The sequence below is a fragment of the Mya arenaria genome, chromosome 6, assembly GCF_026914265.1.
Source record: "Mya arenaria isolate MELC-2E11 chromosome 6, ASM2691426v1".
In the NCBI taxonomy this organism is placed as follows: Eukaryota; Metazoa; Mollusca; class Bivalvia; order Myida; family Myidae; genus Mya; species Mya arenaria.
In genome coordinates, this window is record NC_069127.1 from 65,346,345 (window position 1) to 65,360,216 (window position 13,872).

At 35.3% G+C, this 13,872-nt stretch overlaps 1 protein-coding gene across 1 annotated transcript; it reads right to left on the reverse strand.

Moving 5' to 3' along the window:
- Positions 1–412: 412 nt before the first annotated feature.
- LOC128238330 (putative nuclease HARBI1) lies at positions 413–4,042 on the reverse strand. The gene is made up of 4 exons (XM_052954148.1): positions 3,388–4,042; positions 2,778–2,913; positions 1,206–1,356; positions 413–725 (listed from the first exon to the last, which is right to left on the reverse strand). Exons 1-4 carry the CDS (start codon positions 3,911–3,913, stop codon positions 528–530), a joined length of 1,011 nt encoding a protein of 336 aa, XP_052810108.1. The 5' UTR covers positions 3,914–4,042; the 3' UTR covers positions 413–527.
- Between the last annotated feature and the right edge of the window lie 9,830 nt (positions 4,043–13,872).

Sequence of the window (13,872 nt, forward strand, 5' to 3'; positions counted from 1 at the left end):
TCCGGACAACCTTCTTCGAGAGTTAAACATGAACATGTGATATGGTTTATTTCATCCTGGTTTTCATGGCGTTTATTTATTATTTGACTGTTTGCAATTTATGTACGAGCTTGTAAAGTTACCTACATGATGTGTTTAATTCAGTGTGAATTGTCTGTCTGTAATATTTGGGCCATTCTGAGCGATTTACCTTAGTTGCCAAAATAAAGTGAGCACGTAAAAAATCCATGTATCCAACCGGTGTTGTTTTTCATTAATAAGTGCCTTTACACAATACACAAACAATTATGAATGAAGAGCAAACAATGTAAGAATTATTATTTTTTACTTCAAGAGGTGTATGAAGATGTTGATAATCTAACAGCGATGATGATAAACTAACAGTGGTGATGATTTACTAACAGTGGTGATGATGAACTAACAGTGGTGAACTAACAGTGGTGATGAAGAATGAGCAGTGGTGATGAAGAACGAGCAGTGGTGATGATGAACGAGCATTTATGATAGCAGTGGTATATATATCGATACTACACAGAGAAGAAGTTTTCCACAATGAAGTCTCTAGTGGCAACGCCAGTACCACCATCTTGGTGTACTCCATCATTCCCATTCTGTGGCTGAATGAACTCATCGTCGTCCATAGGCATGTTCATGTCCACTGCAATATTATGTAGGATTACACATGCCACAGCTACCTTGCATGCCTTTTCTGGTCTGAGGCGTATCTGTAAAATAATATAATTTAATTGAAAAAGGTGAATATTTGAACGTGTGCGCGTACATGCATGATCGGTTTGGTGTTTGTTTAAGTGCGTGTACTAATACTATAACTATTAAGAAACGATACGATAAGATAAATTAATCTTATTTAAAATCGGTTATGATAATCATAAATAACACTAGCTATTTCCGACATAATAGATTATCCAATAACATACAAACAAAAGACTAAGAAAGATTCAAGATCATAATATCACATGTTATAGTATAAATGCATAGGTTGCAATAAGATTATAGGCTTCATTATAAAAATAACCAGATACATTAAAAGTTACAAGATAAAATATGTTCATGATTTAAATACTAGCACAATACATTAAGTGGAAATTAAATTTAGTCAACAGTAAGGCACACAACATGTAGTTTAAACACTAATAAATAACATTAATTAATATACAACCATTATTCATATACACAAGTAGTACCTCTGAATGTAAAACATGAAATCTCCTCTTAAGCCTGCCAAATGCTCTTTCGATGCAGGCCCTTGTCCGAGTGTGTGCCTGTTGATATCTTTCCTTTGATTCACTGTCAACCCTAATAAAAGGGGTCATGAGGAATGGCTTCAGGGCGTACCTGCATATAATAAGACATAATAATGCAACTTGGCAAGGATGGATGTCTCTGATTCATAAGTAATACATCCAATAAAGAACCTTTAATACATATTCTTATTACTGTAACAAAATCAATCTTATCTATGTAGTAGTGATGGGCAATCACCTTGGATTTTCATAATCGATTAATCGGAGACCCTGATCCATCCATTATCCGATTAATCAGCTGTAATCCGACAGTATCACAAAAGCATCATTTTCTGATGTATATATCAATAAGGACCTTTGTTTTCATGTGTATTTCATTTCTTATGCTTCAGTCAGAAAACAGGTATTATTTCTGGCATTTTGAATAATTCTAAAAATTATTTTAAAAAAAATATTCCAAGGTTTATGAAGTAAGGGAACACTTCATGGTGAGGTTTACTTAAGATGACAAATAAATATTATAAAAATATTATATATTTATAATTATTACATTATTATGTAAATTATAAAGATAATACATGGTTGACCATGGCTTTTGGTTGATAATTGCCCCAGTGCGCATAATAATTACCAGAGGCATTTTTCAACCATGTCTTATCCTGTATGATACACATGTTTTGTCATTTGGACAAATTTGTCAATGACTTATGCACCAGTCAATTTTAACCACAGCCCCCCAGTTCCGGGGGTATACCGGGGAAAGCCAGGGAAATGGGCCGTATTTTTACCTTCTAGGTGGCTCCACAGTGCCGAGTGAATGCAGTGGTTTTGTCTTCCCGGGAATGGGCCTAACATAAGATTCCCGTGGGTTCAGGGGCATTTGGCGGGGGTTTCACGAGCAGTTCCTTCCCACAGGTAGAGGACTTTGGCCCGGCTTGGCTGGACCGAAAGCCAAGTCCCCACTATTCCCCGGACCGGGGGGGGGTTACAATTGACTAGTGCATTATTAAACCGGTTTTTAAAAATAAATTGAAAAAAATGAGACATAACACATTGGTTTTGGATGGCATTAGCTATAAAAAATAACGAGTACTTGGAAATTAAAAAATACAATTTTTTTCTCACGTATTTTCGGAGTTGGACGGTAAACATTTCCATTCTTCAAACAGTTGTTACATCGACTGATCTTGACGTTCATTTCAATATGTGAGCACAGCTGGGGTCGATCAAGCCTAGTTTTATAAGAATCTGGGCTTGAATGACCCTAACCATTTCGCTGGAATAATTTGCACTTTTCCAGCACCTGGACGACCGATATCCAGGGTAATCTAATATTTTTAGATCGATGTCCCCCCTGGCCGTCCGCCATCATAAAGCGATTTGAACGCAAAGAAAAACTAAATGAAAGTACTGTTGAAACTCAAAGTATCGGTTACTTCCCTTAGCTTCAAGTTACTGCGATATATAAAGTTGGAAATTTAATGGATTCAAGCAAACTTTTCATGTTCATACCCACTGTCTCCTAAAAGGACACCATCTGAAAACGCCACATGTTCAATGGTCAGTTTGGCTGCCAATCCCGACGTTCTGAAGACGTGCGCGTCGTGGCACGACCCAGGCCAGCTTGCATTTACACTTGTAAATTTTCCTGAAAAATGATTAAACAATTAAACTGTGCAATAATAATCAGAGTTGAATCCGCAAATGGCAGTGGTTCACTTGGGTAATGGTTCACTTCGTCCTGCATCTTCCAAACTCTTCACAATCTGTATGCATAGACTCTGTATACAAAATCTTTTTGAGTACGGTACCATATGTTACCTATGTCTACGAGTTATTTATTTAACAAAAAAATGATAAATAATATAGTACGTCGACTTGAATTATTGTATTAATTAATAGAAATATAAAATCACTATTTAATTTTTGGTCAGCATTTAATAACATTTTTGGTAAGCATTTTCCCTCTTTATGTATACTGTCAGCGCTCCAGTCAGCCTTTTAGTATCGCCCTTTAACCGGACGTGTTTTGGCCGAATTGACAATATAATTATTATGTTAAGCGTTCGAAAGAAAAGATGGAAATACTGAAAACAAAAGTGGAAAACTCAAAGTTTTATACCTTTGATGTCACATACAGCCTGCATGTTGATGCTATGGAAGCCTTTCCTATTCACGAAGGCTGGTTCGTCTTCGGATGGCGCCTGGATTCGGATATGTGTTCCGTCTACACATCCAACAACATTCGGGAAACCAGCTTTCGTAAAATATTCTGTCATATTCCATGCTCGAGCATTGGCATCAGGCCACATCACAAACTGATGTATGTGACCACAAATTGCTTCTGTTACTTGGGCTACAACACGTGACACAGTGCACTTGTGATAGCCCATGCTATCACCAATGATGTTAAAAAATGCTCCTGTGGCGAAGAAGCGCAACGTAATCAGAATCATCTGTCTAACAGTAAGTGCTCTGTTTCTTCTTGTCGTTCTTTCCAGCGATTCCTTCAGCAAATTCTCTAGATAATCTATTCCACCATTCGTATATCTGTATCTGGCATACATCTCATTGTCTAGCATATTCTGTACATGTGCAGTGTGCCGAAATTCTTTCACTTTTCTATGATTTACAAATAGAGCCGCCATCTTGGAAACCTTCCGTTAATGTTTTAACGTAGGTCTATTCCTCCGTTACATTTAACGGCTGGTTCAACCGTTAAACCCGCCGTTAAATTCTAACTTTATTTTGAGCAACCTCATACCAATAATAGTTAAAATTAAACGGACCGTTAAAACTTTAACGTACTGTTAAATTTAACTGAGGTTTTGAGCAACCGGCCCCAGGTGACTAGCCCAGCACGTTCTTTTCGATCTAGCCTTTGACGGAACAACACGTGGAAAAAATACCGTGAAAATAATTATCTACCCACCCACCACACCCGATTAAACTATTAATATTATATGAATAACCCGTACGGAACATCACTTGAATAGTGTGTACTTGTTTATCAATCATAATGCCGTTTCATTCAAGATGGTGTCGGTTGCATTCACAGAGACAGTACAGCACTCGTCGCAACATCAGCAAGTAAGCCATGCGTAACCAGGGGTCAAATCCATTCGAATTCCAGCTGACACCGCACACCACGGGACCAGAAACAATCCTACCAAGATAGTGCTGTGTGTCGCTAAACAACTGCTAACCAATGACCATAAGGAACGTACTGCAAGACCTTTTGTTGGAACGATGCAGACATCATGGCTGTTTTAACGCTCTTAACTATGTACATGTACTTCGTTGTCTTTTTAAGTCGTGCGGGCGAATAATTCTGGCCGCAGTCAAATAACAAATCTCAATTTAGCCAGATTTCTAACCAAAATGATTATACAAGGTCTTCTCTCCCAAACTGCGGGAAAAGGAACTTCGGCTCAATTGTCTTAATCGTGGTGCGGGGATTGCATTCCAATTAGTTCTTATTTATTTGCATTAGTTATGTAACACCGTGCTGTTAATGTGTTAAACGCGCCTATGTATTAGTACGCTTGCATGCAGGTGCCGGTGCTTTGGTTTACCGACCAGACATGTGTCAAGCTTGTTTGTGTCATGTGTATAAATGTCCGCTTGCATGCAGGGGCCAGTGCTCTGGTTCACTGGCCAGTCATGTGTCAATCTGGTTTCCGTGTCAGTTCCCAGACTTGCATGTGGCAGAAAATCGTGCTTTTTTCTGCCCATTCAAAACATGTGGCAAATCAGGGACGTCTGTTTGTTTTACTATGCATGTATGCACGGCGAAATGTTTTCACTATCGATACACATAACTTGTTCAACTGGCGCCGGAATTTTTCGTCAATATCCACATGACAATTCTCGCCACCCTGAATAACTTTCTATTACAACAAAGTTGTTGTATGGTTTGTCTGATTTATTCAAATGCATTTAATAATAGTATTTAATGGCATTTAAGGGAGTAAACCATGTTTCACAGAGTGTTCTCACCCTCAGAATCTTTTATTTAGTTAGTCAAGTCAATATGTTATAAATTAAACCAGCCTGAACCATTGTACAAGGTTATGAGCCGACCCCAAATCCCCATACCACGTTTGGAGCCTATGGTATTTAGGTTTCGATGGGAGGGGACGCACGACCTTAGTTAAACACTTAAGTACGCTACCTTTAATGTCAAATCCAGAAACTGCCCCAGAGAGATATACATTAAGTTTCTGAATACTATCCTATTATGAATCATATTTAGTTTCTAAACAACATAGTTGGCGAAAGCCAAATATTATTGTGGATATGCTATTCCTTAATACGGATGGTTCAAATCCGTATTTGACCTTTCAAAGCAATGCACTACCGAATGGAAGAAATAAATTGCAAAATCCATCTTTACTCCTCAATAGTATATGGCAGTGTTTATTTTACTTAAACCTAACTGCGTTGCTGTGCGTACTTTGTGCTAAACCTTCAATTTTGTTGAAATTCTGTTACGATATTGCACAACACATCTTAGAATACAGATGCTTGTTATTGCGCACACAAAAAGGTATCATTAACGGCAATGGCCAGGTGGGTCACTACAGCTGCCCTTATTAAATACATGAGCAATGCAATGACGTCACACACTACCCGGTATCCAAGCAATGAATACACCAGTGCTAGCATCGCTTTGATTCAAAATGTGATGCAGATTAAATGCAAAAAAATCCACCATGTCTGACTTAAGTACAGGACAGTCGTTTTCCATAACACACACTTTATATAATACAGGAAGTCGTGCATGATTGTGACGATAGTGGGTGAAATGTGCGTATGTTTGTAATGGCTTAATGAACTAATTGGTCATAAAACAACATCTAAGCATTTTGAACACGAGTAAAACAAAAGTGTACCAAGATACGACATTGCCCTAGAAGTTGAACATTGGTTTGATGTTTGGTAAGAAATCATAGTAGGGATTATGATAATACAATGTATGTGACAAGTACCCTTTAACGTAACAATAATGTTTTTTTGGACCATATAAAATAAGAATAATTGGAGTTAAGTTTCAAATTTAATACGTTGGAAACATTTAGTGATTTTAAAATAGTAGCACTTCTAAAGTAAAGTTGATCAAATATTTTACTTAAATCATATCATGTTTAATATCCTTTGGACAGCTAACTTTCTATGAACACTTCGTCACGTCGTATCATATTACAACTACAAAAACATTCCAAAGTAAACAATCTGTGAGTTGTTATTCGAAATGGATACGAACTGCACTGCTTCTTTGTGGGGACATACACCCATGTCCGGGACCTGACCATACAGTCGACGATTTCAACAAGTATTCTCTCTTTAAGAGAAAAGGGCTACATTTTATACATCTTAACATCAGAAGCCTCTTACCTAAACTTGATGAAGTACGATTAATTGCCAAACATACTAATGCAGCTTGCATTTGTCTAACAGAGACTTGGCTTGATGATAGTGTTTTCGACTCAGAAATTTCCATAAACAATTACATAGTTCAGCGTAAAGACAGAAATCGGCATGGTGGAGGTGTCCTTATTTACATCAAAAGTGACATTACCTTCAACACCCGGAATGACCTTGTCCATGAAGATCTGGAGGCAACTTTTGTTGACATTATGTTACCGAAAACAAAACCTATTTTATGTGGTGTTTTGTACAGACCTCCAAAACAAACTAACTTTTATGAAGTTTTAGACACTGTTCTTTTATCATGTTCAAATTTTAATGCTCTTGAAGCTATTCTTTTAGGTGATTTTAATACTGATGTTTCCAAGCCTCGTAAATGTCCTCTGAACAAAGCTTTTAAATCATTGTGTGATTTGTTCAGTTTTAAACAGCTGATAAGTGAGTTTACAAGAGTTGCATCTGATTCAACTACTACCATTGATTTGATCTTGGTATCTGATTCTCAACTTATTAGTCAGAGTGGTGTAATTGATTGTTGCCTTAGTGATCATCTTATGACTTTTTGTACAAGAAAAGTTACACGTAGTTGTATTGGTAAACACAATTCTGTTGAAATTAGGTCACTTAAGCACTACAATAAGGAAGTTTTTCAGCAAAGCCTGATTGGTACTGACTGGAGTCATGTGCTATTATGTGATGATGTAAATATTCCCTGGTCATGTTTTAAATCTACTTTTTTGTCCGTTTTAAATTCCATTGCACCAGTCAAGCAGGTCCGCATTAAGCAGAGAACAGAGGCTTGGATTGATAATGAGGTTCTTCAGAGTATTAAGGCTAAAGATAAGGCTTTTCAGAAATATAAGAGAAGTAAAACTGAGGAAGATTTATGTATGGTTAGAAAATTAAGAAACTATGCCCAAACATGTATTACAAATGCAAAAAAGAATTATTTTAAGAACACACTTGAATGTAATAAAAATGATTCAAAGTCTATATGGAAGAGCCTTAAACAGCTTGGTTTGCCTTCCAAGAAGAGCCAGTCCTCTTCCAGCATTGGTTTGAATGTTAATGGTGAAATTTGTTTTGATAAATTCAAGGTAGCTGAAGCTTTTAATGTCTTTTACACAACTGTTGCTGCAAACCTTGTTGATAAACTGCCAAAGTGTGTAAACAGATTTGGCAGAAATTTTGTTTTTCAATATTATTCGTCCAAAGGTGCAAAACCAAACAGTTTTGGTACTTCAATAGTTACAGAAAGTAAAGTATCGAAATTCTTGGACAGCCTTAGCTCCAACGAGGCAACTGGTCTTGATGGTATTCCCTCGAATTTGTTAAGGACTCATCAAACATTATAGCAAACCCCCTTGCACATATAATTAACCTATCCATCATTCAAGGAGTCGTACCAGATGACTTTAAGTCTGCACGTGTTGTTCCTTTGTTTAAGAAAAACGACAAAACTGAAGTTGGGAATAATCGTCCAGTCTCCATTTTAAACATAATATCTAAGGTCTTAGAAAAGGTTATCTATGACCAAGTTGAGGAATATTTGACAAACAATGAATTTCTGTATAGTTTACAGTCCGGTTTTAGACGCAAGTATTCTACTGAGACATGCCTCATACATTTGACCGATTACCTACGTTTTAATATGGATAAAGGAAATCTTGTTGGCATGGTGCTCTTAGACTTACAGAAAGCGTTTGATAGGTCAACCATGATATTCTTCTAATGAAACTTAAAGCCATTGGTCTGAACGAGTCAACAACACGATGGTTTTCCTCATACCTGTCCGACCGTCACCAACTTGTTTCAGTCTCTGGTACTTTATCCTCTCAATCAAAGGTCACATGTGGTGTCCCACAAGGATCAATATTAGGTCCACTTTTATTTTTAATTTACGTGAATGATATGCCAGCTGTTGTCAGAAATAAGCTGCTCCTATACGCCGATGATTCCGCAATTTTAGTGTCAGGCAAAAGTACAGAAGATTTAGAGTCTAGCCTTTCTGAAGAATTAGAACTTGTTAGTGAGTGGCTTATCTGTAATAAGCTATCTCTGCATTTGGGTAAAACAGAAACTATTTTATTCGGGTCAAAACAGAGGCTTAAATCTAAAGGCAATCTAAACGTGACTTGCAAAGGTTTGCCAATTGAATGTAAAACTTCAATAAAATATTTAGGCGCAACCATTGATAATTTCTTGTCTTTTGAGGACATGGCTAGGTCGGTCATGAAAAAGGCAAATACAAGGTTAAAATTTTATTTTAGGAAGCGTGAGTACCTTACCCAGCATACAAAAAGGTTACTGGTCATGTCCCTTATTCAGTGCCATCTAGACTTTGCCTCTACCATCTGGTTTTATTCTGTTAACCAAGACTTGCGTAATAAGCCTCAGGTCACACAAAACAAACTAATGAGATTTGTTTTAAATTTAGAATCTAGGTCCCACATTGGAAAATCTCAGTTTAATTGTCTTAACTGGTTACCTGTGGACAAAAGGGTTGATTTTATAACTCTTTGTCATGTTTTTAAGATTCATTCCAAATTGGCCCCTTCATATCTAAGCGAACATTTTAACCCCGTTAGTGTGACACACAATTATAAAACTAGATTCAGAATGTCCGCTACATCTCAGGGCACTGATTTTATGGATAGTAGGCGTTTTTCATATCCAAAGGTCAATTGTTTTGGTAAGAAATCCTTTGCTTACCGAGGATGCTCACTATGGAATGATCTCCCTAAGGAAATAAGGTTCAGCAAGTCTTTGAAGTCTTTTAAATCTTCCCTTAAAACATATTTGTTGGACTAGGGCTGTTCATATATCATGTATCTTATATTGTAATAGATAGATTCATGTCCAAGGTAATCTTACATTTTTAATTTAGCATACCTATTATTCATGGATATTTATGTCTTGTTTCATTGTCCATTGTTGAATACATTCTGTTAATCTTGTGTTTGAACAGCACTTCAATTGTGATACACTGTGATACTTCTTATTTTACCTAACATATTATTATTTATATTTAATTATGCAATACATTTAATACATAATCAGTCTTCTACTAAGATATTTTTTTATTTATTTTTTTAATTATAATTTCTTAATAGCCTGTCTTCCTATGTCAACTAGTTTGTTATATAAGGACCACAATGGAAATAAGGGATAATCAATCCCTTTTTTGTGTTATCCTTAGATATATAATGTAGTTAACATGGATATATTTTATTCCTGATATTATTTATCATGTGTTTAATTCCATGCTATGTACATTTTATGCTGAAATAAATCTATCTATCAATATTGACTAAGAAAACAGCTGTAATCTATAAGCTAATAAAACGTCGAAGACGTCCATTATATATTGTGTTATTTTTATTCTGGCAATGACATATTCCCCGTATGTGGTTATGCAATGGCAAAAACTAGTTTGAAATAATGACATTTGAACTCCATTGTGTACAAAAAATTATAGCATCCACTTATTATAAAGTGTGTTCTGCTCTATTTGTACTGTCGGCAATTTAGGTGCCTAATGTATCACATTTCACGTATATTCACGTGTTTACAATTATACTTTTAAAATTTCAAACGAATTAATCCAAATCTGCAAATTATTTCGAAAAGTAACTGTTTAACGGCTATAAGCGAATCTTGAAAACAGGCTTACCATTAGCAAGGTTGATTAGCTGTTAGCGATTTTTGAAAACAAGCTAACCATTAGCAATGTTGATTGGCTGTTAGCCATTCTTGATAAAAAGCTAACCATTAGCAATGTTGATTGGCTGTAAGCGATTTTTGGAAAAAGGCAAAATATTAGCATTGATACAATGGAAACTGCAGGGAAAAGCCAAATAGTCAAATAAAAGATTTAATAAACCCCGTTAAGAGGAAAAGGCAAGGGCCCAAATAAACTAGAGACGCATATATATATATTTTTTTATTCCTGTTTTATTTATGATGATAAATAAGTGGGCTGACTTCTTTTTCCTCTATTTCTATACGCAACACTAATAACATCTCCAACAAACAATCAAATGCTATGAAATTTGATAATTGCAACGGTCTGTGTATGTACAACCATTGCCCCTTAGCCTTATATAATTGTTCAAATACAACAAGTCAAGTTACGTAAGTGGTATGCGGTAGGCCAGTGATTGCGCCGCATTTATTGTTTTAGGAATGCATCTGTTTGTTGATTAAATAACCGTGCCTTGTAGAACAATCTTTAGTTGTTAAGAATGCTGTGCTGAAACAGTTTTGCTCTTGATAAGTTCATTATTTAAATTGAATGGGTCTTTTTAGAAATCTGTTCCCTATTACATAATGTGCTCACACGTTCAAATCTTCCGTCTTTATCTATCAACAACCATTACCATTTTTCATGTTTCATTTTATTGGCACTTTCAGCAAATACATGCCAATGGCCAAACAAAAACAGTATCAAATTTACACAAATGGCCACACAGAAGAACAATTTAACATATTTATATCTGACGAGAATCTACAAAATATTTGGATATCAATAAATAAAGCAATACATTGCAACAAATAAAGAAGCAACACTAGCGAGAGCTTTAGTACATTTCTTCATAGCATTAAATATATATATTGAAAGATTTCGAATATTCCAACTGTTATTACTTGACATGATGGCTACATTTTTTTTTATAGTATTAAAGGATCTATTTAGGTAAATTTTAGTTTTCAGGTCACTATATAGAGGACAAATACACAAAAAGTGGTACTCTGATTCAACCGTATTAGTATTACATATTTTACATTTTCTGTTCCCTCTAACAATATTGTTGTATCTACCAGTTGCTATTTCCAATGAATGTGCACTCAATCTAAATCTTGACAAAGCAGTTCGATGACACTCGTTATCAATGGTATCAATATATTTTTTACAAACTCCTTTTTAATTTTTAAGTAGCATTCTAATTTACTTTGTGAAATAACAATATCAAACCATTGTTGAACATATTGATCTCTTAATCTTTATTTATGCCTGGGGAAACAGCTTGTTTCAATGTTATAGCTAACCAAATATTACTAAAACCGAATCAATCGAGTAACCCTTTTACCCCTTTTGCCCAATTTTGTTTAACATTTACGGTTACAAAGGCGTTGTCTCGAACAGAATAATAATGAACCGGTACAATTAAAGAATTTGGGGAGTTCATAACCATTACCAATGCGTTTGTTGCAGTGTACATGTCGAAAACAAAATTGGCAAAGTAATTCGCCTTGAGTATGCACGAATAATACATATACTATTGTGTCGTTTTTTCATCGCAGAAATTATTTATTTTTTGTTAATGTTTTCTTCATATTCAAATTGTGTTTGTTTTTTTTAATTTGAACAGGAATACATGAACACATGTTAAAATACAGTTATATTTCACCTAGATTTTCGCCAATAGTATCCAAAATAGTATATCTGTCATATTGTTTATACAAAAGCTCGTTATATCACAAATCGTAGCATAGGCTTAAGACACAGTCTGCATTCTAAAAATGTGAGTTCAACGCAACCGTGGAACGCTTCTGATCTTTACACGCTTAGTAGCTTTCAAATTCTAGACCACAATCTAACTTAAGCTAAGAATCCCTCTAGCTTTTGCCGATGCATACGGTTAAAATAATCAAACAAATATGGAGAGAACACTCTTTTAATGACGAAACAGCCCGATAATGCTGCTATTCCGTCAACAATATTGAGAATATACTTATTACCATTGAATACAATTATTCAAGGGACATTGTCTTAATTGGTAGACAGTTGTAAAATGTAAACAAATGCCTAAACTGAAGTCATTTTACAAGATCAGATGCACGAGTAATTATTGTTGCGATGGTAGGTTGTATATTGACGTTGAACAGAAGAACAAAAATCATTTTACTTTTGTTAACCGAGTTTTAATAGTTTAGGTAGTGGGGCGGGCTTCTTCAAATCAGCAAACTTATAAGAATAGCATTTTTACGGCGTTTGTCTCTTTTGTTTGGTACGCAGGATAATCTTGTGACTTGCGCCGTCCATAAATTCATTTTACATTGAAATTATTTTCTTTTAAGAGGAGTTTGCGCTTTACATTCTTTCTACATCTTAGGAGCTCAATAGCCAATCAAATATCTAGTCTTTGATGTACATAGCGGGTTTTGTTGTTCAAATATTAACAACCGGGATATTGATTTAAACCTCACTTCAAAGGGTGTTACTGGTATCCGGGTTTCAAGTAATTAATGCAATAAAACACCGAAAAACAAATTAAGATGTTTGAATGGGAAATTTCATTTATCATACTTAATTCCTCTTAACAATTTTATGATTTCATTTTTTTCTGCAGAAAATCATCACATTCAAATTATTTATATCTGCAGAGCAAGGTACGAAAATTATCCAATCAATATTTTATTACCCCCATTCTGCATATTTCTTAGGTATGATCTTAAATAATCGTTTTTGTAGGTGTTGTTCTTGAATAATCCTTGCCGTATCGAAATACTGATTAAAAAAAATCTCTCTTATCTTGAATATCACTGTGTGTTCCTGTTATCGTTAAACTCATAAGGTTAAAGTAATTATAATACTCACTCGACCCGCCGAAATGTGAAACATGCAAACATATCATCAGAACACATATTATCAAGGCTTGAGATTACTTAATGTATATTAAATGTAAATTTATTAGATAATTGCACTTGTTGTTTTTGAGGCAACCACACGGAGGTCGCATGCAGAAATTTGAAATGAGCACCGCTCGCGGCAGGAAATCGATCCCTGATGAAACAAGGAGAGAAAATACATGAAACAGTTTTAATAAGCGGGTCTGCACAATGAAATAACCATTGACCCGTTGGTTATAATGCAATTCATGTTCAATATAACCATTAACTATTTCTACTTATATTGTTATTGAAACACAAAACATTACATGACAACATTCAATCTGTATTTGTTTTTGGATTTTTTTTTATCTATTAACGGCATTGAAAACTGCTTGATTGGTACATTATGAAATGAACTCAACGACGCTAAGTTTTAAGCTTTTTTAGTTTAGTGTTTGACAAAGTGACTTTGGAAGCTAAAAAATAGAAACGTGTTCTTTCTTAAATCTTGATGAATCGTCCTCATGCACCGCCACATTACGGTTATTAGACGATCCATCGT

Coding starts and splice junctions, on each gene's coding strand:
- LOC128238330 (XM_052954148.1), bottom strand. CDS start 3,913: ATGGCGGCTCTATTTGTAAATCATAGAAAAGTGAAAGAATTTCGGCAC. Junction 2,914..3,387: donor GGCTGTATGTGACATCAAAG/GTATAAAACTTT, acceptor ATCATTTTTCAG/GAAAATTTACAAGTGTAAAT. Junction 1,357..2,777: donor GTCCTTTTAGGAGACAGTGG/GTATGAACATGA, acceptor TATTATATGCAG/GTACGCCCTGAAGCCATTCC.